Genomic DNA, 26327 nt, shown 5'->3' with positions numbered 1-26327 from the left:
CTCAGGGAAGGAGGAAAGGAGCTGAACGCCTCTCGCTGCGACACCGTGCTTGGAGCACAGCTACCGGTGGGCCTACAGAGCGACGCCACCTTGCTGTGCTCGTGCTGCGTGAAGACTGCATGGAAGTTAAAAGGGAAGAGACTTGTCTGCACATAACTGAGATGGCTACTTCCTACCTGGGTGCACGGACAACGAGAGCTCACCGACCCAACACCCAGGCGCAGGTCCCAAACCTTACTGGGGATAACGGAGCTGGCAGCACGCTGAGGCAGCACGCAGCAGGCAGCTTTGTACTCCTCGTTTCAGAGCCGAAGTAAAACCATCCCACACTGTCTGGAACTCAAACTTTCTTCACCTGACTCACCTGAAAACACTTCACTACAACCCCCCAAGGCGGACTGAGATGCTCAATGAAACGGGCAGAGGGGATGAGCGCCAGGCTAGTACGAGCCACAGCTCTGGCACCGGCACTGCCTGCTGGTGAGGCTCGCCTTTGTGGCTGGAGCTGTTCTTTCCATTGCACAGTGGAAGACAGAGTCCCAGAAACATTAACGTTGTGCTCCCTGGGAGCGAAGGAAAAGCATTTTAACTCTCCCATCAGTAGGTGCAGAGAGCCATTTTCCTCTATTCAACCAAGAAATCCACGAGCTACACAAGCACGGCAAGCTAAAGCTGCTGCAGGACACACGCACATGGGAGAAGCGTACCTGCGACTGCCGCACGAAGATGCCGTGGTTTTCTTCACAGGTGAAGTATTTCCTGCCCTGCACGGTCCCATCGTTCTTGCCCTTGGCTTCATCCAAGATGACACCGACCCACTTCCCCGTGGCAAACAGGGTGGCACCAACGTAAGCCACAGTACCACGGTGCCCCTTTCCGATGACTTCTACTCTGGAGCCCACCTTCAGGGGCTTGCTGCTGGCTTCCGTGCTCATCCTGGGGCCGGTGCTGGACGCCTGCAGAGAGAGGACAAGAACAGCACGTTACATCCAGTCGGTGCAACCAGACGGAAGAGCGGCTTGGACGCCGGTGCCCTGTTCCCTGCACGGCTGGGTTCCCAGCGCGCGGTGCCCTCGCAGCACCCTGCCCAAAACCGAGGGTCGGTCCCCACTCGCATCGCGCTGGCCCTTCTCAGGAGCGAGCGAGACGCCCTCCCTTCCATTTTTGCTGCCCACGGGCATCACAAACAGCAGCAAAACCACCGACTGCAGCTCGTCAGCTTGCAGCAGACCCACTGCACTCAGACCCAGTTTGTGCAGGTTTTAGAGGATCGCGGAGCAGCTCTGGAAAGAGCTGATCTAAGGGGCTGATTTTGGTGCAAGTCTCACTTGCCTCAGTGGTCCTGGCTGCATTCTGCTTTCACTACGTCGGCAGCTGCCTAGGGCCCTCCAGCCTCTTGCACTACACAGTCGGGAACAGAAACCCCCGTGGTGGAGGAGCTCCGACAGCATCGTTTCCTACGCCTCGACCACGCGCCCTGCAGCCTCCCAGCGCTGCTCCGGGTCCCGCTCCCTGCAGGACCGCCAGGTCACAGCGCTGCCGGGCAGAAAATGCCACCAGGAAACCCGTTCGGCTTGAGGCATCGCCATCTGAAACACTTGGCCACGCGTACGTCACTCTGCACCCCCAGAAATCAGGCTTGCTGCCCCAGTAGGTGCCTCTGGTCAGGCGAAATCAAGCACGTCGACCAGCTCCATTAGAGCATCGCTAAGGAGGGTGGTGAGGAACTCGATTACAGCGCCTGGGACCCTCAGCCTTATCTCAATTCTGCACCCTCAGTGAAGCTTATGAGGGGGGGGCAGGCAAGACAGGCATTGGGACCTTCTCCCGCCACCGCCCAGGGCTGCCTCCTCTAAAATGCGACTGCATAAATAGAGGAAACTCACATTACATTGCCACAGAGTTAAATTAACCGTATACTTTAACGGTTTGAAAATTAGTGCTCTACTAATTGCCCCTCCTCAAATTTAGCCCTTCAAAGGCTCCTACTTCTACATATGATTTAAGGGAAGGAAGGGGGACATCTGGCTGTTTGCTCAGTCGCACGGCTCGGTGTGACAGCGTGGTGCTGTCCTTACGCCAATCCCCAGAACGAAGCAAACCTTGGCATTTACATCACCCCCTTTCTCTGCAGCTCTGTTTATTGTGCAGAAGATATTTTGTTTTGATTACTGCTGGGTTTGGCTCAAGTGAAAGAACATCCTCTCTATTCCGACGAGTGCACTGAGAGACGCGAAGCAGCAGAGGAGGGAGCAGAAGGCTTCTGTCACTCCTCCGAGCCATGGGCAGGAAACAGCTGAGCAAGGGCCGCGCAACCCGAGGGGCGCGCAGACGTCAGGCCCCAAGCAGCACTCGCAGCACGGCACTGGCAGGCAGACGTCCGCCAGAACAAAGAACCGACAGAGTTCTGAAGCTGCTACCTGGCACGTGCAGCAATCCAGATCACCACCGTCAGCAGACCAACCACCAAATTGCTGCCGTCCCTCGCGTACCGAACACGTTGGCTCTGAACGCAGAACGTCCCCACAGTGCTCAGGGCGTGCTGTGGCTGCGAGCTGGGACAGCAGCTTCCACACAACCCAATTCCACTCTCCATCCAAATGCAATTGGCAGAAATCAAAAGCACAAAATCCCTTTTATACAAAGAAAATCGCTCATCAGTTTTAGGAAAAACAACAAACAAGACCTCAAATCTAAAAACTCACGCTACACATTCAGATAAATGTCTGCCAAAACATTGCATCGTTTCATTGTCAGGACCAGCAACAACGTTCTGCACAATACTTGGAGCCATAAAAGCTGCGTCCCACTAGCTACAAAACGTGAGAGCACAGCTCAGGGAAAACAGCGGGCCTAGAGGCGGACAAGCAAGGTTCGCCATTTAAGCGGAAAGCTTCCTGCTCAGCGACGTACACACCACCGCCGTCCTGCTGTCCACCCTCCCGACACCTGTGGGTCCAATCCAGGGGTCCAGACAGCGCTACATGCGGGGGCTCGGAGCTGCCCACGGCTCGGCACAGCTCAGCACAGCTCAGCTCGGCACAGCTCGGCACAGCACAGCTCGGCACGGCTCAGCCACCAGGCTGGGGCAGTGACTCCTGCGCCGCTGCTGCCAGCCGGTCGTGGGAGGTCTGCACATCAGCGCGTTGGCTAGGGAAGCTTTTGAAACAGAATACGTGTGGAGAAAATGGGGAAGCGAGACCATAAACCGACGATATCGCACCTGTAACGTCACCGTGCCATCGCCTCTCGATTTGATCCATAGCCTGACTAGCTAGCAGAACGCACGTAGCCTTACGTGAACTCATAGGGCAAAAAGTCGCTCCTTCTCCGCGCAGAAACTCAGGTCCAGCCCCGCAGAGCCTCTGCGACCCGCAGCATTGGGACTGCTGTTAGTTACTGACGACACTCCCCAGGTCCGGCCCAGCCTGCGCCAGGGACCGCGGGCGGCCGAGGGGAGGCCCCCAGGCAGCACCGCGGTGCCGCGGGTCCCCGGGGCCGGGCAGGGCGCAGGCTGCCAGGCACGACCCACGCCGAAGCCCTTGCAGGAGGGGCGGCAGGGCAGGACCCAGGACCACGCGGGGGGCCGGGGGCAGGAGCTGGGGGGGAGAAGCCCAGAGAGGCCTCGGGGAGGCAGAGCAGGAGGTGCGGAGCGGCAGCACGCTCAGCCGCACCGCGAGGGACGAGCTGAGCACCACGGAGCCCATAGAAACGACCCCGCCAGGCTTTCACCGAATTAGCTTCCAAAATGTTTGATTTTTGTTTTTTCTACAGCGTCAGCCTGCAGGGAGGCAGCAGCCAGACGGGCCGCAGGAGGCCATCACGCCTCCTCTGCCGCAGCAACACCACGCCTGGTCTCGGGGGCTGAAGGCGGGCATCTGGGGGGCGTCTGGGGGGCACTTCTGCACGGCACCAGCACCAGGGCCGAGGCAGGGCTCGGTCTTCATCGCCTCCTCCCCAGGGCGCGACCAGAGCAAAAAGCACGCCTCGCAGCGACCAAGAGCCTCGACCTTGAAGCAGGCGGACGCAGCGCGGCTCCACACCACAGCAGCCCCCCGCCCGGCCCCCAGAGCGGCCTGGCCCGGGCACGCTGGCGCAGGGGCAGCTCGGGGAGCACCGGCGGGGCTGGGCACAGCCGTGCCGCTGCCGCTGCTCCTCCTCGGCCCTGCGCGAACTCCCCAGGGAAGAAAATCTGGGACTTTGCAGGGAACAAGACTTTTTTTCCTTTTTTGATCCAAAAGATCTTCAGGGCCTGTCTTACAAACTATGCAGCAAAGATGCATATGGGGAAAAAAAAAAAAGGCAGCAGCATATCTTTGTTCTCTGCCAATGCCTCTCTAGAGACCACCCCTAGGGCTCAGCAGCGCGGCCGGACGAGAGGATCACCTCGTCAGCCCCTTCCAAGGTCCCACCACATCTTGTGGCTCAGCGTGCTCAGCGCGGATTTTCTGCCGCTGTGACGCCTTTCGGTGCCAACGAGGAGCAAGTGGCTGTGCAAGATAAAACCTCTTCCCTGCACCAAACCGTCCTGAGGCTGCAGCTATACCCAGTTACTGCAGCAGAAAGATGCTAACAGCAGGCTTTGCCGAAAGGGAACAATGGGAAAAAAACAAATAAACCACTGAGGCAGATCAGCGCCTGGCAAGCTCGTTATACCACGGCCGCCCTGGCACCGGAAAGCCCCCGCTTTGCTGTCAAGCAACTGGAAAAATCAAAATGCAGGCAAAAGCCTCCAGGACGTGCCATTTTCCTGACTCCGAACAGAAATGGAGCACAGGGCTGCTCTCTGTAGCCGTATAAACAGGCAGACCACAGTAATTCATGTCACCAGAGCAAAACGCAAGATTATGTGAATCTATTGTAAATCTCTTGAGTAGTCTGAAAAAAAAACAAAAAACCTGCCCCCTCAGGCGGCGTTCCCTTGTGCAGGGTCGTTCTAAGCGAGTTCTAGCATTTTCCTCAGCAAGGCAGGCAGGGCTCCGTACTCCCTCACCGCGCGCAGCCACACAGGCAAAGCACCTGAAGGTTACTTCAGAACTGGCACAACACGACTGGCAGCGCGCAGGAGCCGAGTTCCCCTTGGAGGCCCCCAAGGACAGCCGGGAGGACGGATGCGCACCCCGGCCCGCCCCGCGCGGGGAGCTGCACCGGGCCGCGCCGTGCCAGCGGCCAGCCCGCGGCACCCCCCGCAGGGCCGCTCATCGCAGCGGGTCAGGGCTAAGCCTCCAAGCCCTGAGCACGAGCAGGCTTTGAGCCGCGGGGTGCCCAACAAAGGCTCACGTACACCATCCAGCGAATCCCCGCAGGCGCCTGGCCCCAGGGGCGCACACGATGACACCCGTCCCGTCCCATCCCGTCCCCTGCTCTGGCCACCGGCACATCACCGCGTTTCTGTCCTGCAGCAACAGAACCTCACCCAAGGCGGCCGGTCCATAAAACCGAGGAAGAGCAGCCTTGGGCATCCGCTCCCCTCCCCAGCGCTCACACTCTTCAGAAGGAGAGCGCCGAAACCTGCCCCGCTCCGCCACACGGCTCCAACGAGCAGAGGCTGAAGCAGCACTCTAGGGCCGTACCGCCGGGTCGGGCACAGCCGACAGCCAGGCCGGCAGCCGCCTCCCCGGCTCCTCCACGTACCGACTCCTCCCGCAGCTCCCCACGCCCCAGCCAGGGCCCCGGGGCCCCTGCAAAGCGCCGCCAGGTGAAAGCAGGAGAGCGGCCACCTGCGCTCGGTGGCACGTCCCCGGCACAGGAGGCCACGGCCCCCGAGGGCGCAGGACCCCAGCACCGGCCTCCTGCACGCCGGCAGCCTCCGCCCCGCGGGGACAGCACCCCGTCAGCAGCAGCGGCACCTAAAGGGCTTCTGGCTTCATTTACCCCCCGACTCCCCGCCACCTGCGCGGACACAGGTCAGCCTCACGGCTTGTCCTTCACTCGAGTCATTAGACGTTATAATTAACGCAGCAGCGTTAGTGGCACGCGGGTATGCGTCACCTCCAGGAACGACACGAGCCGTTAACGTCTTCCTCACGTCTGTGATCTCACTGATGCTGAAAGAGAGACGTTAATGCGACTCAGCCTAGCAGAAGTAGGTACGCGTGTATTCAGTCTCAAATTTAAAATTATAACAATTTCGTAAATCTGTCAACTCAGCTTTCTTTTTAAGAAGCAGGTCGGAAGCTCGCTAGTCTCCCCGTGTCCCTGTGCTGCGCCCTCCCCTGCCGAGCAGGTCGGGAACTCCGCAGAGCATCCTTTCAGCTCCCCGGCTGTGCTGAGGCCCGAGCCTGGCGCTGCCCAGCCCCGCTGCCCCCCCCGGCTCACACAAGGCACAAACCGTGCCTCGAAGGCCCAGGGGCTCCTCCGCTGCGATCTGTGGGGCTCCAGAAGATGACTTCTAGCGAGACGAAACCCATCCCGAACAGAAGGGCAACAACAGGACCGACTAAAGAGGAAGATCCCTAAGCTGCGGGTCCTTTCAGAGCAGGACTTCCCAATGCACGGAACCCCTGAGGAACCTTTTTACAGTTGTATCGGTACGAGTACAGGCCAAGGACTGGCACAGGGAGGCTACAAGTCACTGCCTGGCAGCAGGCTCTGCCTCGGATGGAGCTCCGGAGGCCGCAGCGACCGAGCGCCCTGTGCATCTTGTACCATCGTCCCCAGCTCGCGTGGGGCTGAACCGGGGTGTAGGAGCCGTGCTCGTGAATCCTCGCACTGCCAGATCGATGCCACGACGAAGGAGCTTTTTGTGGCTGCGTGGCCACGCCACCGAGCCTTCCGGAGGGTCTGAGCTGAGGGAGCTCTGGTGGCAGCAGAAGGGCGCACTCGAGGCGGCCGGGAGAAAGCCCCGCTCCTCCAACGCCTGCGAGCGCTGCGCTCCTCCACCCGCTGGTCTCCGTGCGGGGCAGGAAGGCCGCCCCGAGGGCCGCCCCAGCGGCAACCAGAGGACGCGTAGAGGTGGTGCGTGGGGACGTGGCTCAGGGGAGACTTGGCAGTGTGAGGGTCACGGTCGGACCTGCCCACCTCAGACGCCCTTTCCAACCCAAATGACCGCGACGCTATTCCCGGGAGCCGCGCAGAAGGGGAGCCCCAGCGCCGCACAGCCACCGGACAGCAAAGGCCGCCCCCAGGGCGCTCAGCACCGGGACGCCCGCTCAAGCAGGGCTGAAGGAAAAGGCCGAGCCTCCAGGGCACGGCGCGGCTACAGCGATGCGCAGGGGAAGACCCCAGACCCTCGCCCCAGAGGACGCAATCCGCGGGATGCCCCCGGCGCGCGAGGAGCTTCACTCGCCCCGCCGCGTGCCGAGACTCGGGCCCAGGGGCGCTGCGCTGCCCCCGCTCCAAAGGGGCTCCCACGCCATGTGCTCCCTGCTCAGATGGTGCCTTCGATGCGTGTGAGTGCTGCCACGTCCACTGCCAACCTCAGCCTCTGCTCCCCAGTGAAACACCGAAATACAGAGAGCGCAGGGCGCTTCAGGGCCGTGCTGCTGCTGCGCAGGTCAGCCTGACGCTGCCGCCTGCCCAATGTTGTGGTCCATTTCTCTGCGTCCGTTTGGTAATCAGCAGTAATTTTTACGCAAGTGCTTTCCAAATCTTAACGTTCAGGAGAGATGGGAGAGCACAGAATAAGCCCCCTAACACATTCCAGCCCTTAGGACTGCTCGCTAACTTTTCTTCACAACAAACTCCAAATAAGCCAGGGGGACAAAGGGCGGCGCTCCAATGTGAGGATGACGGTGCACGCCCGTCACCACGGCCTCAAGCTGAGCAGGCCGCGGTAAACGGCCCAGGTATCTCCCCAAAATCCTGGAGAGCGCACGGCTCAGGGTAACGCGCGACAGCGTTGCTCCGACCAGAACGGCAGGAAGCAACCCAGCTGGAGCCGCGGAGAGCCGGGTGGGGCACAGGCCGGGACCGCCGCTCTGCTCGCCCCAGGACAACACGGTGCTGCAGGGCTCTCTGCTCTGGCACTTCACTCCTGTCCCGCGCCCTGTGCTGCTGTCTGTGCGCCACACCGGAGCGAGCACCAAGCTGGCTGCCCCGACGAGCCAGGGGCCGCCCGCCCGGCCAGACCCGAGCCTGGAGTTCCCAGAGGGATTAGAACCAGCGCCATTACCGCAACTTCAGATCTAAAAAGGGGAGAAGCTGTGCGGGCTGCGAGTACTGCCTTGCCCCATCGACCTTCCCAGAGGGACGGCCGCTCGCTCAAAGCCTGACGGGGAAGGGCAGAGCCTGGCTGGGGAGCCCGTGGGGGTCTGCCCTGTGCCTCCCGGAGGCAGACGCGCCCCCAGCCCTCCACGGGGTGAGCGGGGGGGTGAGGAACACCACGAAGCTTGGGGACGGTCACCTGGGCGTCACGCTGCCCAAAAGGGCTGCCGGTGACCCAGCCCAGAGCTTCCTTGGGTTCTTCAATAGAGGTTCCCCTCTGATCTCCTCCCGAAGCACACGGGCAGAGCTCTCCGGGCCGGCGCTGAGGCTCTGGCAGCAGCGCGAGCACCTCAACATCAGCCCCAGGTGCTCGGTGCCCCCATGCGAGCTCCTCCAGCCGCCCCCCCGGCACTCCGGACACCCGAGCTTTGGGCACTCGGAGCGCTGTGCTGCCGGTGGGTGAGCAAGGCTGCGGGGGACCTCCGGGCTACGGGGAGTTCCAGCAGACCCACACGAGGGCAGAGAGAAGCGGCTCGCGCCCTGACAGGCTCCCTGGGGCCCTCAGGAAGGCTGTTTAAGCACCAGCACGGGCAGTTCAGGACAGCTCACGCCCATCACTCCCATGCAGCGGTGGCCAAAAGGGCGAATGAGCCACTAAATTAAATTAAAACAGAAAGCGGCGGCCAAGCGGGGACCCGCAGGCACAGGCTGGGGGGAAATCAGGCACTGGGGGCGCAGCCGCAGGGCGTCCTTCCCCCAGCCGTCCGCCAAGCTGCCGCCACCGCCCCGACTCCCCACGCACAATTCCCTCCGTTGTTTAACGACGCTGATGATTAGCCACTGAAAAATGTCTGTAATTTCAAGTGACTTGACTTGTGATTCGAATGCGATTTGGGTCCCTGCTGTGCTTCACCCGAACATGACGGCTTCAGCGCTTCGCTGCATCGCAGGGGACAGCCCAAGGAACACCTACGGCGTTCCTTCCAGAAGCCAGGCACGTGGGGACGCCTCCCTCCAAGCAGACACGACCAGTTGAACCTCAAACCGTCATTCAGAGCGCAGATCAAAAGTTTCAGGCAAACCAGGAACACGGCAACTGCCTCCGAAAGCTCCCACGATGAGATTCGCAACCACAGGTTCAAACGCTTCCAGCCTCAAACCCAAGAGGTGCCCCAGCACAGCCGGAAGGCAGGAGGACCCGCCGGCAACCGCAGCGCCTGCTGAGCCCAGCCACGGCCAGGCGCACGACGTTGGGTGCTGCTGTGCCGCCCCAGCTCGGCGGGGGGACTGCTGTGGGGTCGGTGGCACAGAGGCAGAGCCTCGGCGGTGACAAGCGGGTGGCTGCTGGATGCCCCGCAGATGCACCGCGGGGCCCCGCAGGGACAGAGCCCTGCTGCACGCCCACCGCAGTCCTGCCGGACCTCGCCTGCTCGAGGCTCGGAAGCCAGAGGGCAGAGGCAAAGGGCTCAGGCATCACGAACACAACGGCACCGGGCGTGTGTGAAAGGGCCTCGCCGAAACCCTCACGCAGCCCGCCGAGTGCCGGCGGGACAGCCATCACCCAGCCCGCCCAGCAGGGCAGGCTCGGCTTCGGTCCTGCAGAACCCATTTCACAACGCAACTCGAGAAAGCCCCGCGGACGCCGCCCTCAGCCAGCGGCCGTCCGACCCGGCTGAGAGGCAGTGCAGCCACAGCACAGCACTGCCGGCACTCCGCCTGAAATTCCACCTCTTCGCCCCGCTCCCCGCACCACAACGGGGACGCTGAGCAAATGCAGACTCCCGGGGCCGAGCGGTTGGAGGTGGCAAGCCAAGGACATCGCTCTCCCAGCCCACCGTCGCCGGTAAGGCTCTCAGCCCCTCCGCAGGGCGGGCGAAGCAGCTCTCCGGCCCTGCGCTGCGCCCGGCATCCCCCGGCCCTCCGCACGGAGCCGCTGCCTGCAGCGGCCTTTGCTGCCACCGCCGCCTCCGGCCGGCCACACAAACAGCCCCTCGGCAGAGGCCGTGTCCACACGAGCCCCCCCCGGGCCAGGGCCCACCCGGACGCCCCCTCCCCGCAGCCCCGGCCTCGCGGTGCCCGGCCCGGCCCTGCGGACAGGGAGCCCGCGGCCGGCCAGGAGCCGCGGCGCTCCGCCGAGCTGGCGGCCGCCGACACCGTGCTGCTGGTCCCCGGAGCGGCGAGCGACCGGGACGCGGCGTCATCGCGCTGCCGAGGAGGCGCAGAGCGACAAAGGGGAACTCGGAAGCAAGGCCTCGCCGCGAGGCCGGTGCCCGGCTTCAGTTGCGCTGCCCACCGCACAGCCCAGGGTTAACTGCAGCACGGGAAAACCTGGAAATGGTTTCAGACACTCGGAGGGTCGCTATCTCGCCTCGCAACCTGGAAAATAAGCAGACGGGAAGAAAAAGCCCACGGTGGAGAAAGGAAAACAACCCAGAATCTTTGTGCTGAAAAGCCCTAGAAAGATTCTGTCATCACGAGAGGCTCAGCTGACACCTCGCTGCATTATCCGCGACAATTACCGGCACAGAAAGCCTAATTTAAATCAGAAGGACGCGGCCACCACCATAATTCAGACAAATTTATCCACCCACCGCATATCTGAACAGATACTGGTGGGGATGAAGGCATCGCATTCAGGAAATAAGAAAGCACGGGAAACACAATCTCAATTTCAGCACAAAAACAGACGCAGTTTCACTGCAACAGATAGCGTTACGGTGCAGAACAATGTCTCACGGCACAGCCAGGAGTTGGTAAATAAGTTTCCCTCCCCCCAACTTACCCGACTGTACGTGTGTCTCTTGCTCTGGGCCATGCTGCCGCCGGCTTTTCTCTTTATTTCAAGGCTTTATTATTTCCAATAATGCTCTCAGTTCATGGCTCGCAGCGACTCAGCGGAGGCTTTTCACGTTTCAGCTGATCTCATCGTCCCTGCGCCCCCCCGGCGACGCGCTGCTGGGTCACAGGGAGAGGGGAGAGGGCCCTTTTCGGGTGGAGGATGCTCGGATCGGGGCCATGCAGGAATCCAGCCCAGCTGACGGAGACTACTCTGCGCTACTGCGCTCCAGGCTTGTCACCGCGCCGCCAGCGCGCTGGGTCCTAACGCTGCCCGGCTGCGGCGGGCACCGCAGGAGGGTGCTGCAGGAAGGCCCCGGCGGGCACCGGGCGCTGCCCCGCGCCCCCCGGGCTCCTGCTGCTGCCCGAGACCCGGGCACCCCCCCCGGCCCTCTGCTGCCGGCCCCGGGGACGCAGCGAGGCTGCGGCGGGCACGCCGGCCCCGAGCCACGTCCCAGCCAGCGCCCAGCGGGGCTGCGGCAGCCGAAGGGTTAATCCGTCCCGGATCAATACTTGCTGTCCGCCGCCGATCCGGATAGATGCCTAATTAAAATCATCGGCCCCCCTTCCGAAGCAGCATTAATTGCTGCCCCGGCAGGGCGGAGGGGGGGGCCCGCAGGGTGCCCCCCAGGCGGCTCCCAGCAGCGCGTGCGGCGGTTCCAGCAGCCCGGCGCCCGGCGAGGAACCGCCCGGCGGCACCCGCAGCTTCCCAAGCGGGCGCCAGGGAGCCCGCTGCTGCCGCCTGCGCAGGCCAGGGACCGGGGCTCTGCAGAGCCTGGCTTCAGGAGCCGGCCCGGCGTCCGCGCCCGGGGTCCCTCGGCTCCCGCGTGGCCCCGCCGGGCGAGCGACGCCCCGGGGCGACACGGACACCGGGCCTGCGTCAGCCACGGGACGGGCTCGGCCCGGCGAGGGCAGCGTGCCGGGGCCAGGGGCTGCCGCAGCACCCACCGAGCTCCACGGGCAGGCTGCCAGCGCCCACCGTACTTCTCCTCCGACGCCGAGGCCGCGCCACCCGTCGGGCAGGCACGTGGCGTCCAGCGAGCCTACCCCCTGCTCCTGCGGGAGGCTGGCACGAAAGGGGAGCTAAAAGCTGTCGACCGCTTCCTCACGCCTTCTGCAAGAACGTGAGCGTCTCACTCCGTCATTTTTCCTCCTCTCCGGGCCGTTTTAAAGGACGTACAGAAATCCAGCCCAAAAATTATTGGGAAGGTTACAAAAAAGCAAGACTGCCCTCCCGTTCCCCTCCGCTCTGTCAGCTCCAGGACAGATCAAGGAGAGCAGATGCAAAACCTGCATTATCTGAACAAGATCCAAGCGAAACACAACCAAAGTTGGTCAAACACAACAACAGCATGAAAAACCAACACCAGCATCAGCTCAGCCAGCCCGCGGGCTGGGGCAGCAAGGGGCACCCGCCCGACACGTGCCTCACGAACGGCGTTGGGTTGTTGGGGCCGTCGGGTCCCCGAGGACCCCACAAACACCCCCCGTCTGGGACGGCCCAGTCCCCACTGATTACCAGGAGAGGGAAGCTGCAAAGCAACATCCAGGAGCGCTCCGACGCGCTGCCTGCTCCCGTACAGCCGCCTTGTCCCGGTCACGTCTCTCTCTCCAGCTGCTCAATACCAAGCCAACATTTTGGGGGGAGATCGCAAAACCCCGCACACCGCAATCGGTAAGTGACACCGGGCAGCGTGGGGCCCCGCTGGGTGGGTGCTGGCAGCCCCGGGGATCTTCGTTCACACTGCAGGAGAATCCCAGAGTCATGGGTCAAAGAAACCCCCTGGCCGAAAGCAGCCCCCCTCTCAGCCTTCCCTCGTTCTTCTGCAAGGATTTTGTACGCGTTCGGGCTGCCCGCTCCGCCCCCCTCTGATAAACACTGCACGGGTTTTATTCCCTCACAGAAACGCCATCAAGTGCTTTTAACCAGAGGCGGAACCACCAGTTCCAGCCAAGCGCTTTTAACCGGAGAGGGGAGCGCCACCTGCGCCGCGGGAAGGCTCCCGCAGCACGCTGCCAGCACCTGGGAGGCTGTGCGGGAGGGAGCGGCGCCGCCCCGCTGTTGGGTTCCCTTCCTCGGCTCAGGTCGTCCAGACCTCGCCCCGCGGCAGCAGTGGCCCCGGGCGGCTCCCCCGGCGCTCCCAGCTCCGCCGCAGGCGTGCCGCGGGGCAGGGCAGCAGCACGGCTTCGGGCGTCCACAAACTCACTGTAAGGAGGAAAAAAGGTTCCTGTGACGAGGCACGGGACGGGCTCGGGAGGTGTGGATTCTGAGCGCCCTGGTGTTTTCTTTCCTCCTGCGACCTCCGGGCCTCCGAGGCTGGCGCAGAGCCGAAGCGGCAGCCAGCTGCGGTGCGGAACGGGGAGGGCACGGCCGGCACTGGGGCCACTGGGCACAAACACCCGCAGGGCGCTAACCCCACACGCGGCCGGCGCTGGGTGCCGGGTGCGCTGGGAGAGGCCGGATGACGGCAGCGAGGTCGGGCCGAGGACGGTGATGAGAACCGGGGAGCGACTGCAGAATCTCAGGGGGACCTCAGGAAGCGCAGCCCGGGAACAGCGGGGCGCTCCGCTCCCCCTCCGACCGCGCAGCCCCTGCTCTGCCTGCAGAGCCCCGCCAGCAGCAGGACGCACGCTGGAACAGGCAGAAGGCGCAGGTACGGGGAAGGCTTTCCTCTCCCACGGCCGGCTGCGGCCAGCAGGTTATGTCTGCCATTTCAGGAGAACGCGACAAACGCTGCACGGCTCATGCCCCCCTCCTCCCCGTCCCGAAGTCTCCTCCCCGACACCCGAGGTGCGAGCAGCTTCCAGTAAGCGTGGGCACTGAATCGTTAACGTCCGCTTCAGGGCAAGTTAGAGTTGCGTGGGAAAGCTAAGAGCACGTATGCGAAACCTGACAACATTTGATGTGTAAAACAAGCCTACAAGGACAGTAAGACAAAGGGAATTTTAAGCTTCCCCAGCGCATCCAAAAGCTGCAGAATAACTGACAAAAAAGGGGAAGAAGCCTCAGTTTCAGGTCACTTGCGGCTAAATCACACCTTCCAGCGGGAGGCGTCCCTGCCCGCGGCAGGGGGTTGGAATTGGATGATCGTTAAGGTCCCTTCCAACCCAAACCACGCTGCGATTCTGTGAGACTGAAACATTAGCGAACACTGGAGCTACCTGCCCTAGCACAGGGGGGCTCACGGCACCCGAGGCACACTCCCCCTCCACGACCCCAGCGCTGCGGCTGGAGCCCGCCTCCGTTTTCAACAGGACCACGAGGCGGCCGAACGCCGGGAAGCGGCCGCGGCTGCCCAGCGACGCTCCCCCGGGGCCCCTGGGAAGCTCCCCACAGAAAAAAGTACCCACACGGCCACTGAAAGAGGTCGAGAACGAGAGCACGGCACCTGCAGCGCACGGAGCACTCTGCTGCTGAAAGGGAGACCGAGGGGCGGCGGCGACCAGCCCCGCTGTAACCGACCACTGCCCGAAGCCGGAGGCCAAGGGGCAGCGCGGCCACGTCGCTGACGGCAGAGCGCAGCCAGGCCGCGGGACGCCGGCTCTGTCTTCACATCTCCCGCGTCCGTGCTTAAAGCACAAACAGAAGAGCACGGGCCTCTGAAAACGGGTTTGTGGATAACCGCGCGCTGAGCATCGCGCCCGGTGCCCGGCGGAGCGGGAGGGACGGCTGCGCCTCCAGGGACACCCCGCTCCCCGGGCACCGCAGCGAGCTGCGCCACGCAGCCCCCGCTCCACTCCCCACTCCCCACGTGAACTTCGGGTGAAACCTGAACCCTGATCAAAAGACAAGAAGCCGATGTTTGACAGTACTTTTATTCGTTAACTAAAACTGCGTCGTGTGGAAACGTGAAGTTTTCTGTAATTAAAGCGCTTTGAGGCAGCCTGAAGCAACGGATGCAAAGAAGAAAAATACCTGCGAGACGCGGCTGCCCGCCGGCCGCTGCGGGACCAGCAGGCTGCAGCCCAGGGCCTGCGCCGTGTCACAGTGAACAACTCTTTCCCCTCCCACCCCAAACTCAGACAGTCATTTTCGAACAAACTGTGTTTCGATCAAACAAAATAACCGAAACAAACAACCCCCCGGTGCTTCCGGGGGCTGCCGCAGCTATCAGGAGTGCCGCAGCCCGGCCCCACAAAGGCACGCCCGAGTTTCTGACTCGCGTTACAGCTCTGGAGTGACCCCGTGCGTGAATTCCTTCCACGAGCTTGGCTCAACAAACCACAGACGTGTCAGCCTAAAAGAGGCCACGCTTCCAAACGACACGCGATGCCCAAGGAGCAGGCAATGACACCCGAGCGGCACGGCTGCCCCGCCGTCGGGGCTGGGGCTCGCAGCCCCCCGATTTTGGGGGGCACCCTCGTCTGCACCACCTGCTCCCAGCCGTGCCGGAGGGGCCTCGCGCCCAGCCCTCACCCCGGCAGACGCCCGGCGCTCGTTCCTTCGCCAGCGCCGCCAGCCAGCAGCAGGCAGCCCGCACGCCCCCTTCCCACCTCTCGGGGGGCCGGCAGCAGGGAGCGGGGCACCCCGGAGCGCCCGGGCCAGGCAGGCGCCAGCAGCCCGGGCACCAGGGCAGGGCGCGGGGCCGCGGCCCCGTTTCGGGGTGGTAACACGCACCTCAAAGTGAGAGCTGACCGGGCGCTGGCTCGCGGATCCCACTCAGGAGGCGTTTATCGGCGCGGGAGGCTGAACTAGACCAGCATGGGGCATAATTCGCGCATCGGGGTCCTCCTCGCCCGAGCTCGCGGCAATCTTCCTTCGCCTGCAAAAGAGTGGAAAATGTCACAAACCCCGCACGTCGCTCCTCAGGGATCGGCTGGGGCTGCCCCTCCCCGTCCCCTGGGGGCCGGGCCCCGCTGCGGGACACCCCCTCCCAGGCCTCCCCGAGCCCCGGGAGCCATCCGGCAGCTGCCCCCGCTGCGTGTAACGGCGCCCGTCAGAGGACAGCTACCACCCAGCGGCCAAGGAGCACACAGGGAGGCCAGGCCAGCAGCCCGCGTGCTGACGTCGGGACAAGAACCAGCCCAGAGCAGCTCCAGCACCAAGAGCCTAGCTGCTCTGGGCAAACCCAGCAGGAAGCCCACAGGCCTTCTGAAAACTCCTTGCTTTTTATTTAGGAAGAGCAAGATGTTACCTTACTGTGCTCATATTTATATACACACACACACAAAGCTGCTTCAGCACAGCTTTCTGAGTCGTAAGTGCCTGAGTCTGCCAGCAATCCTGCTGAGAAAAAGAAATCCTAGAGATGGCACGTCAGGTGTCTATCTTCACCGTGGCAGTACAAATCCAGGCCAGCCCTGCTGGGTTCAGGACTCCCTAACGAACTCTCAGCTACGCACGGCCCTCGGGTGACCAGAGGCCGCCTGGGGTCCCTTCTGCTCTAGCCCCGGGCACGCAGAGATCTCGCTCTGCCCGCTCTGAGCCCCGCTCTCAGCCATGAGCCCACCGCTGCCCAGCGGCACGGCAGCACAGGGGAGGCAGATTTCTGTCCCGAACTGGCACAACAGCCAGAGCAGATCGCAGTGCCAGCTCCTGCCCCAGCACTGCCAACAGCAGTACAGCCGTACCTCCCGCCCCCAGCAGCCTCCGGTGCGAGCCCCGTCACAGAGAGTCTGCGGGGCCGGTAAGCACCTCACCGGGGTCCTCACGTGGGATAACATCCAGCACCGAGAACAGCCATCGCACTGCCCCGTGAACCCTTTGTGCTCTCCAGGGGCCTGCAGCCCTCACCCTAATTCAGACCGCGGCCTTTAGGGACATCTCTCGCCCCGTCCCTGCGCACCCACAGCGCAGGGAGGTCCTGAGCCACCTGCAGACTGCAGCGACGTGCCCGCCGGCCGGCCCCACACACCCTCCCGTACGGGTGCTGGCCTCCCAGAACAAAGCACCTGAGCCTGCATCACGTGCCAACAGCATCAGATGCCAAAAAGCGTCATCGTAACTGCGAGCGCCCCACAGCAGCAGAGAGGCTCGCGGGACAGGCAGGAGCGTGGCGGAGAGCTGCCACAGCCGGTCTGCCCTCGCTGGGCACAGCCCCTGCGACACCACGACGGGCGCTGAACTCCGCTCAGCGAAAGCGTTGGAGCGAGCCGGGCACGGTTCTGGGGGCCCCTCGCCCGTCCCTATGCCAGCTGACAGAAGTGGGTGAGCTGCACGGCACCGCTGGGGCAAAACGCAGCCCTGCCTGCGTGCAGAGCCCCGGAGAAGGGGGGGCAGCTGCCGCCAGGCACAGCACCGTGCCGTGGGGGGCCACGGGGCAGCCCAGCCCGGTGGCAGCGAGAGCCAGCCCCCGGCACTAGGACCCCGCGGGCGCTGAGCGCTGCGAGCCTGCGCCCTGCACAACTGCAGCATTTCCCGGCCGAGCAGCAGCCGCGCAGCGCCGCAACAAAGCCGGGCAGCGCCGCGCCGGGAGCTGGAAGCCGACGGCGCTCCACGTCCCTCACGGCCCGCGTTCCGCCGTTTGCTCCTCCGCCGACGCCGGGCCGCCAGCACCGCAGCCGCCGCACCTCGCGGGGGAGCGAGCACCGCAGCGCAGGATGCCGCAGCCCCGCCGCGTCGCCCTGCTCGCTGGGGCAGGTCAGTGCCGGCCGCCCGCTGGTTATTTCGCAGCTCGGTATTTCACAGCCCAGCTCCTTCCCGCAGCTGCCACGGGTTTTGCTCGCCCCAAAGCTGACGGGGACGCGCCCGCTCTGCCTCGCCGCCGCAGCGCTGGGAGCCGCCGCAGCTGTTTGTCGCTCCTGCTCCCTCCGGGACACTTTGACCAAAGTGCTGGGAAAGCAGCTGCCGCGTTTCAGCGCCCACACGGCTGCCTTCACTTCCCTGTCGGATGCAATTACCCTTAACAAACTTCGCTCCTTTGCCAAATTATGGAATTCCTGACCAAGGGGAGCCCGTTTCTCCCGGCGGCACGTAACTGCAGCTGCCCCCCCGTACCGAGGGCAGCACCCCGCCTCCCGGGCACGGGGCGGCATCGCCCTGGCCCTGGGTCCCCTCGCCACCCGGCCAAAGACCCGGCACAACGCTCCTCGTTACGCCGACAGGAAAATCCTGGCCAGCTACGACAGCCCCTGCGCGTTCACTGCCAAGTTTTGTCCTTGCCGTTCTGTGATTGTCAGAAATTTTTTAAACAAGCAAACAGACCCCTGCGAGCTCCTCAGGAACAGGAGCAAACACCCCCGCGGTTCAGCTTCTGCGAGCCCTGCTTGGGACCTGGGGCTTCAGCAGGCGTCGGTACGGCACGGCCGTCACAAGGACAGCCTCTGCTCCCGGCACCGCCGCTCCCGCAGCCCCCCGGCCATTCCGAGTGGCAACGGCGAAGAACCGGCCGCCGGCTCGCTGCCGCCCCGCTCGGCTCCCAGGAGGGTCGCGGTGCCTCGCCTTTAACCCGGCACGGAGCCCCCGGGGCGCCGGGCAGCAGCGCGCGGCCCCTGCCCCCCCGGGAGCTGAGCGGAGAAGGGACGGGACCGGCCGAGGCCGCACAGCGAGACCCGCGCGGCGCCCGGCGGGACCGGCCCGGGCTGCGGGGGCGACCCGGGGAAGGCCCCGAGGGCCCCGGCCCGGCCCGGCGGAGGGCTCCCGGCAGGCCCGGGGGGACGGGGCCGGGGCCGTGGGGACGCGGCTCACGGGGCGCCCCCGCGGTACCGCGGCTGTGATGGGGGTGCCGGTAACGGCCGCGGCGCCTCCGGCCCGGCCCGGCCCGGCCCCGCCGCCCCCTGCCGCCGGCGGAGCGCTCGGCGCAGCCCGGACCCCGCGCGGGGGGGCCGGGGGGGGCCTGGGGGGGGGCTGGGGGGCTCCTCCCCGGGGCTCCTCCCCCGCCCCCGCCCGCCCGGGGGTCCCGGTGCCGCCCCTCCCCCCGCCCGGTACCTGCCGTCGCCGCCACCGCCGCGCCCCGCGCCCGCCCTCGGCAGCCGACGGCACCGCCCTGCCGCCAGGCCCCCGCCAGGCCCCCCCGGGGCTGCCCGCCGCCACGCCGCTCCGCAGGGCCCCGCGGCCGGCAGCGTAGCGGGCCGTCAGGCGCGGCGCGGGGCAGCCCGGCGGGGAGCGAAGGGCGGAAGGGACCTGAGGCCGCGCGCAGGCGCAGTGCGCGGGGTGAAGCCGGCCGGGCGCCGGGGCGCTCCGTGGCGGGGGCGGGGGGGGCACACCGGGTCCGGCCGGGCCGGGCGGGGCAGGGCGCGGCCGTGGGGTGGGGGGCGGGGCCGGGCGGGAGCAGGAAGCGGGAAGGGACGGGACGGGACGGGGAGCGCCGCCGGTAAGTGCCGTGGGGTGGGGGCGGCCCAGGCCGGTCCCCCGCCCCCCCCGGCCCCGGGCTGAGCCCCCCCGCGGCCCGGCCCGGCCCCGGTGGCAGCAGCGGGGCCGCTCCCCTGGGGCCCCCCCCGGGCCCTGGGCCCCGCGCGGCTCCGCCGAGGTCGGGTCCCGGGACCGGGGCCGGGACCGCGCCGTCCCCCCGCGGAAGGAGCTCGGTGTCCGCTCGGCCCCGGGGGGCGGCCGGTGCCCGGTGCCGGGCTGTGTCCGGCGGCAGCACGGCCCGGCCCCCCCCCCCGCCCCGCTGCCCGGTGACCCGCAGGCGGCCCCCGCCGGCCCCCCCCGCCCCCGCCCCGCCCGGCTCCCGGCTCTCCGGGGGTCCCCCCGCGCCGTACCGGGCCCGCAGCGCGCCGCCAGCCCGGCCGCCGTGGGCGCTGTCAGCACCCCCCCGCTGCCCGCTGCCCGCCCGCGGCTGTGCCAGCCCCCGGTGGCGCCGCCGGTAACGCTCCCACCGCAGCTTCCTGCCCCCTGCCGTGCTGCTCGCCCCCGGTGCCCGGGCCGCCTGCCGGGAGGGCGCGCGGCCGTGAGCCCTGGGCACCCCTTGGCTGCCGCTCGGGGTCTCCGCGCGTCCCTCGCCGCTGTCACCTCTCGCGCAGGCTGCCCGCGGCTGCGCTGCTGGCGGCTCCTGGTCCTGGTGCGGTTTATTCCCGGTTAAACCGCGCCACCGCACCGAGCCCCAGGCGCCAGCGGTGCCCACGCAGCGCGGCTCGCCGAGCCCAGCAGGCAGCAGCCGCGCAGCCAGGCCGGTGCGACAGCACGCTCCTGGGCAGCAGTTTCCTTAAACAACCGTGCAGAAACAGCTAAAACCCGCCCAAAATAAGCTCGGGCCCAGGAAGCCCTGGTGCCCGCTGGGGGCGGGCAGCCCGGGGGCAGCGCCTGACCACCAGCTCCCCCCCAGCAGCCAGATGCCCAGGAGGAAGCCGGTGCCGGCGCTGGGCAGCCTCTGCCTGCAGAGCCTGGCGCAGCACATGCAGAGCGTGTGGGTGAAGGACTACAGCGAGAACTACCTGGACGAGTACCAGTTCCGCTACATCATGGGCCCCTTCAACGACCTGGGTGAGCCGCGGCGGGGGGCGAGGAGGAGGGAGGGCGAGTGGGGGGCGAGGAGGAGGAAGGGCGAGCGGTGCCGGGGCCCCGCTCCCTGACCCCCCCGACGCCCCCCGCAGCCGGCAGCCTGGTGCAGGACCTCATCCGGCTGCTGGGCGAGAGCCGGCGCCTGACGCGAGCTGCGCTCCACCTGCTGCTGGTGCCACACCTCCAGGAGCTGAGCCTGCGCTCCTGCCCCAGCCTCGTCAGCAACGCCATCGGCCAGCTCGTCACCGTGCGCTGCAAGGTGAGCGGGCAGGGCGGGGGGTGATCGCCCTCCGTGGGGCTCAGCACAGGGGTCTGGGTGCGGGGGCTCAGGGAGGGAGCGGGGGGCTCTGGGTCCCTCCCTCCCGGCCCTGGCTCCGTGCCCCACATCTCCCGCAGCCGATGCCGTGGGGCTGACGCTGCCCTGTCTGAGGCTGGGTGCGAGACTACCCGCCTTGCTGGGGGCACGGGCTGGGTGCTGCAGCCCCCGTGAGCCAGCCAGGGGGGCTGCCCGGTAGTAGGGCGCAGGGCTGTCCGGCAGCAGGGTGTGGGGTCCCCCCTGAGCCCCGTGCCCTGCTGAGGAGGCTCCGTCTGTCGGCGGCAGAGCCTGAGCGCCCTGGACCTGCACGGCTGCAGCCGGCTGTCGGCGGACGTGCTGGTGGACCTGGTGGAGGAGCTGCCGCTGCTGAGCCGCCTGGGGCTGGCGGAGACGCAGGCCAACGTCCAGGTGCTCTCGGCCGTGGGCTCCTGCTGCCGGCGCCTGCGGGAGCTGGACGTGTCCCGCTGCAAGAAGGTGTCGCCGCGCGCCCTGCGGCACCTGGCCTACGACCCGCTGGAGCGGGCCCTCTGCTGCCCCGCGCTCCGCGTCCTCCTGGCCCGCGGCCTCGAGCCGGCGGGGGACGGCGGCATGGTGGCGGCGCTGGCCTTCCTGCTGCTGGCCCTGCCGTGCCTGGAGGTCCTGGCGCACAGCGCCGTGCCGGACGCGCTCTGCCTCCTCCACGCGCAGCAGCTGGGCGGCGGCGGGGATGCCGACGGCTTCCCCTCGCTGCAGGAGCTGCTGGCGCAGCGGCGGAACGGCTCGCGGCTCACCCTGCCGCTGCGGCAGCTGGAGGAGGTGGAGGAGCCCGTCCTCGGCACCGCCTGCGCCACCTGCCCCGAGGCCGAGGAGGTCGGCGTGTGGCTGGGGGACGGCGCAGCGGCCGGCTGGGACGCGCTGCGCTGGGGCCGCCTGGCGCGGCTCAGCCTGTCCTGCGCGGGGCCGCGGGGCCGGGCGCTGGGCGAGGTGCTGCCGCTGGCGCGCAGCCTGGGCCCGCAGCTGCAGAGCCTCGCGCTGCACGGCTTCTGCTACGAGGACGAGCTCTCCCTGGGCGCCCTGCTCTGCAGCTGCCCCAACCTGCGGGCCTTCAGCACCGAGCTGCAGGCCCCACCGGGCGCCCGCCCCGACGAGGAGCCCCCCGACGAGCCCCCCCGCTGGGACACCGGCCTGCTACCCCACGCCTTCCCCCGGCTCCAGCGCTTCTCCCTGTCCCTGGCCGGCACCGCCAGCCCGTTGCCAGTCCCGCACGGGCTGGTGCTGCGTGCCACGCTGGCCTCGCTGCTGTGCCGCTCGCCGCGCCTGCAGAGCCTCTCCCTGCTCGGCATCCCCTTCTCGCTGGACTCGGTGTTTGAAACGGTGCTGGCGGCCCCGGGGCCGCCCCTGCTGGAGCTGCGGGAGCTCTCGCTGGTCGAGAGCCAGGTGTCCAGCCAGACTGTGCAGCTGCTGCTGGCCTCCGACGGCTGCCTGTGCCGCCTGGACCTGTCCCGCTGCCGCGACATCTACCGCCGGGACTACGACGGCTTCCTGCAGGCGGTGCGCAAGCAGCGACTGGACCTGGACATCACCTGGGAGTAGGCGCCCAGCCCGGAGAGCGGGTCTGGCCGTACAGAGGTCTTTAATAAAGGAGTTGCACTGCGAGTGCTGCGACTGCCCGTGGCCACTGATGACACCTCTGCCCCGTCCCAGCGCAGCTGCGCTCCCCGTGCCCCGCTGGGGAAGGGGCTGGGGGAGCTCAGCCGCGCGTTGCGGTGGTGCCACCGCTGGAGCTGGGGAAGCGTCCCGCACCCCGGTGCTGGCTGCAGCTCAGGGGGTGCCAGGCGGCTCGGCAGCCCAGGGCCCCCCCAGCAGCACCGGCTCAGTGCTGGGGGCCCGCCGGCAGCCCCGTCAGCCGCTCCGACTCCTCCCAGAGCTTGCGAGCCAGGCCGGTGTCGCGGGCAGCTGCGGAGGGCAGCGCAAGCCCGCAGTCGCTGCCAAAGTACTTGCCTGTGATGCCCGAGACCTCCTCTGAGACAGCACAGTAAATGGTGCTGACGGCGCCCTGCTCTGCCGACTGCCGGGGGAGGGACGGGTGAGGAGGGGGCCCTGCTGCCCCTGTCCAGCCCAGCGCCCCTGAGCTGCGGGGCAGCTCCCGCTCAGCCCCCCGGTGCCTGCGCTCACCTTGATGAAGGGGCGGAGGAGGAGGAAGAGGGTGCGCATCGCCCAGCTGAAGTGCCGCATGATTCTGGTGCTCACCACACCGGGGTTCACGCTGTTGGCGGTCACCCCTGCCCGGCGGCACCATCAGCACCTGCTCCGCCGGTACCGGGCAGCTGCCACCGTGCCCAAGCAGGGACCCGAGCGCGGGCAGAGGTGGCGGGATGGCCCTGGGAAAGAGGGGCTGGGCCCCTGCACCCTCCCGGGGCAGAAGGAAGGGCCCCGTCCCTGAGCCCAGCTCTCCCACCCACGGGGGATGCGGGGGTCCTGGGGTGTTTCTAGAGGGCTGAGCCCCCTCAGCCCCCTGTGCGGCTCCTGGGGCGCGGCACAGCAGCGCGGTGTGGGGGGGACGGGCGGGCGGCCCTGAGGCGCAGCCACCCCCGGGAGCCTGAGGCCAAGCAGAACGGCGCGGCACAGCCGGGCACGGCACCCACCTGTGCCCTCCAGGCGCTGCGCCAGCTCGGCCGTGAACAGGACGTTCATCAGCTTGGTGCTGTTGTAGATGGGGTCGTAGCCGCCGGGCTGCGCCTGCCCGGTGAGGTAGCGGACGTCGGCGGTGCCCACGCCGTGCCGGAAGGACGAGACGTTGACGATGCGGGCGGGTGCCGACGCCTTCAGCAGGTCTGCGCGGAGCCGGGGGTGAGCGGGGCGGCCCCCAGCCACCCCCAGCCCCGGCAGCCCCCGCGCTCACCCAGCAGCAGGTTGGTGAGCAGGAACGGGCCCAGGTAGTTGGTGGCGAAGGTCTGCTCCAGCCCCTCCGGCGTGATGGTGAGGGGCAGCCCTGCGGGAGGCGCGGGGAGCCGTGGGGCAGGCGTCGCCCCCCGGGGCAGGACGGGGAGCGGGGCTGCGGTGCGTACCGGTGAGGCCGGCGTTGTTCACCAGCACGTCCAGCCGCTTCTCCTCCCGCAGGACGGCCTGGGCAAAGGCGCGCACAGAGGCCAGCGAGCTGGTGTCCAGCAGGCGCAGCAGCACCGCGGGGTTGCCCGTGGCCGCACGGATCTCCTCCACCGCCGCCTGGCCCCGCTCCCGGCTCCGGCACGCCAGGATGGTGCGGGCGTTCCTGCGGGCCAGGTCCAGGGCCACGCACTTGCCGATCCCTGCAGGACACGGAGCGGGCGCCGGGCTGGTCCCCGCCTGGGCCCTGTGGCGAGGGGAGCCCCGAGGGTCTGTGCCCGCCGCCTCCAGGGCCCGTGCCAGGCGGCTCAGGTGCTGCCAGGAGCCCGGTGCTGAACTGCGGGCACCACAGCCCTGGAGCAGGGGGCATCAGCGCGGGGCCGAAATGGGGCCGGCAGCCCTGGGCCGCAGGCAGTGCAGGGCGGGGGGACTGAGCGGGATGGGGATGGGGCAGGACGGTGCGGGAAGGAGCCAAGGGTGGCAGATCGCCGCGGCTCGCTCGGGGCTCGCCTGGAGCACGCAGCACAGACGTGGTCACCGAGCCCACACGTGGCCCTGTGGCAGCCCTGTGCCGTGCAGAGGGGGCCGGGGGGGAGCAGCCTAGGGGCGAGGCAGTGCGGGGGGCGGCTGGCGGCGTGGTGGCCTGCTGGGACAGGCGGCACTGTGCTGGCCTTGGCTGTCAGTCATTAACCCAGCGGGGACAGAGTCCAGGCGCAGGGGCCGCCCAGAGCCTGGCGAGGCAGAGTGGCTCCCACGCAGAGGATGCCGGTGGGCACCAGGTCCCCAGGCACGCGGCCGGCAGTGAGCATGGTGCAGGGTGCGGAGGCACCGGGGGCACAACGTGCACACCCTGGGGACCAGCTGCCAGCCTCTCCTGGGGCCATTTGTGCCACCGGAGCAAGTCCGGCAGCTGGAGAGGGGGGTCTCCCGGCAGCCAAGCCCCATGGCCACGCGGGGTCCCACAGCCCTGCGCCCCTGTCCTGCATCTCCCCGGCCCCCCGCATGGCATCCTGACGTCCTGCGTCCCCGCGCCCCAGCCTCTGCAGCACTGTGGCCCCCCCACGCCACCAGCGCCGTCTCACCGCTGTTGGCTCCGGTGACAATAACCGTCTTGCCCGTCAGGTCGGTGGGGCACCTGCGTGGGTCCCAGCCTCGTCTCCTCCTGGCCCAGAGCAGCAGCCCCAGGCCCAGCGCCAGCACGGACCAGCCCGGGTGGCTGCAGGCGCTCGGCAGCTCCATGGCGGGGGACAGGGGCTGGCTCAGGGAAAGGGTGCGTCCGGGGCACCGAGCTCTGCATGGGGGACAGAGTCCAGCTGAGGACCTTCGTCCAGCCCTGCACCTGGCACGCCGTGGTCCCCCCCTGCCCCCCGAGCCAGGACAGCCAGCAGGAACCTGCGGCTTGCTCCAGGAAGCAGCAGAGGGTGTTGGTAATAGAAGATAACATCTACATTTATGCAATGATTATTGCTTCGTATGTGTTACATTTGTGATGTACTGTGCCGGGGCTGCGCTTGGAAGATACAAAATATATGTGCAAGGATAGCAGGGGAGAATGCACCGGTTCCTGATGAGGAGTAACGGGGACTAAAAGAATGCCCAATTTGCAAGACACCTAGATAACTGGGGCCCCTCAGAGCCCGGGAACTGGATCAAACCACCCTTGCGGTTTGGACTGAGACCGAGGGCTCAGAGAGCATGCGTGAGAAGGAAAGGTTAAAAAGTTCAACTCTGATGAAGACATCTTACTTCAGCCCGACGACCACCCGGACGACCACCAGAGAGTGATACGCAAGCGCAGAAGGACTGATAATTAGCATACGAAGCGGGGCTAGGCGGAGCTAGGAAATGAATATGCACAGACGTGTTGTGAAACTTAATGCATATTTTAGGAGATAAAAGAGAACTGAGTGAACAAATCAGGTGAAGTTAGATTTGGACTTCCGGCGCCTAATAAAAGCACCTTCATATAATCGCTTTGTGGATTATGTGCCTTCGTGGATGCTAACAAGGGGGCAGGAGGCCAGGCTGGGCACGCTGCAGCCCGCGTGGCTCCCGGGGCTGCTCGCCCACGTGGCTGGGAGCCCCTCCGTGAGCCCCGGGGCCAGCAGTGGCACGAGGGCTGGCTGGGTCCGGACAGCCCCGAGGTCCCCGTCCCACCAGGCGGGGACACGCTCAGCCACCAGCCAGGGTGTGCCGGGACCCTGCTGGGGGGGCTCCCCCGGGGGCAGTTTGGGGACGGGCACGGCTCTTCCCCCGGGCACGCTCCCGGCCGGCCCCTCCTGGCCGTTCCATCGGCAGCAGCACCGGCGGTACTCCCCGGGGAATGCATCCAGCTCCCCCGGGCACAAGCAACACGAAGCATCCGGCGCTGGATGAGCATCACTGGCCCCGCTCTGCCGCTGCTCCCTGCCCACACCGGGCATTTCCCCGGTGCTGATCCCCGGCCCCAGCTGAGCCACCCCTGAGCATCGTCAGACGGCCACAGCCCAGAAATGGTTCTTTTTAGCGAAACTGGGGCACTCGTGCAGCCGGAGAGCTGTCAGAGCCAGCCCCGTGGTGGCTCGGTCC

General features: G+C 66.7%; 3 protein-coding genes across 14 annotated transcripts in view; 1 reads left to right on the top strand and 2 right to left on the bottom strand.

The window, feature by feature from the left end:
* Window positions 1-19001, bottom strand: part of DCTN1 (dynactin subunit 1) — a 68903-nt gene extending 49902 nt beyond the window's left edge. For 4 of the 11 annotated variants that reach the window (XM_066996967.1, XM_066996969.1, XM_066996968.1 and 1 more), the window contains exons 1-2: window positions 10928-11190; window positions 708-956 (exon numbers count right to left, since the gene is read on the bottom strand). In XM_066996967.1, the coding sequence (XP_066853068.1) occupies window positions 708-956; window positions 10928-10960 (282 nt within the window). In that variant the 5' untranslated portion in view covers window positions 10961-11190. Of the gene's footprint in view, window positions 1-707; window positions 957-10927; window positions 11192-15598; window positions 15744-18847 lie in introns of those variants that run through there. The other 7 variants (XM_066996965.1, XM_066996972.1, XM_066996971.1 and 4 more) reach the window with 6 other exon arrangements.
* An 87-nt stretch (window positions 19002-19088) lies between these two features.
* LOC125180661 (uncharacterized) lies at window positions 19089-22310 on the top strand. The gene is made up of 4 exons (XM_066996980.1): window positions 19089-19232; window positions 20184-20341; window positions 20452-20618; window positions 20961-22310. Exons 2-4 carry the CDS (start codon window positions 20191-20193, stop codon window positions 22245-22247), a joined length of 1605 nt encoding a protein of 534 aa, XP_066853081.1. The 5' UTR covers window positions 19089-19232; window positions 20184-20190; the 3' UTR covers window positions 22248-22310.
* On the bottom strand, window positions 22239-25526 carry LOC106043201 (retinol dehydrogenase 12). 2 transcript variants are annotated; one of them, XM_048052055.2, is made up of 6 exons: window positions 24842-25526; window positions 23723-23962; window positions 23557-23646; window positions 23300-23488; window positions 22830-22936; window positions 22239-22722 (listed from the first exon to the last, which is right to left on the bottom strand). In XM_048052055.2, the coding sequence occupies exons 1-6, from the start codon at window positions 24996-24998 to the stop codon at window positions 22528-22530; spliced, it is 978 nt and encodes a 325-aa protein (XP_047908012.2). In that variant the 5' UTR covers window positions 24999-25526; the 3' UTR covers window positions 22239-22527. The 2 variants fall into 2 exon arrangements, with proteins under 2 accessions (XP_047908012.2, XP_066853085.1); XM_066996984.1 differs by lacking the exon at window positions 23557-23646.
* Window positions 25527-26327: the final 801 nt, after the last annotated feature.

Source organism: Anser cygnoides, chromosome 4 (assembly GCF_040182565.1).
Source record: "Anser cygnoides isolate HZ-2024a breed goose chromosome 4, Taihu_goose_T2T_genome, whole genome shotgun sequence".
NCBI lineage: Eukaryota > Metazoa > Chordata > Aves > Anseriformes > Anatidae > Anser > Anser cygnoides.
Note: the sequence above shows the minus strand (reverse complement) of the source record. Positions and strands in the feature narration are given on the sequence as shown.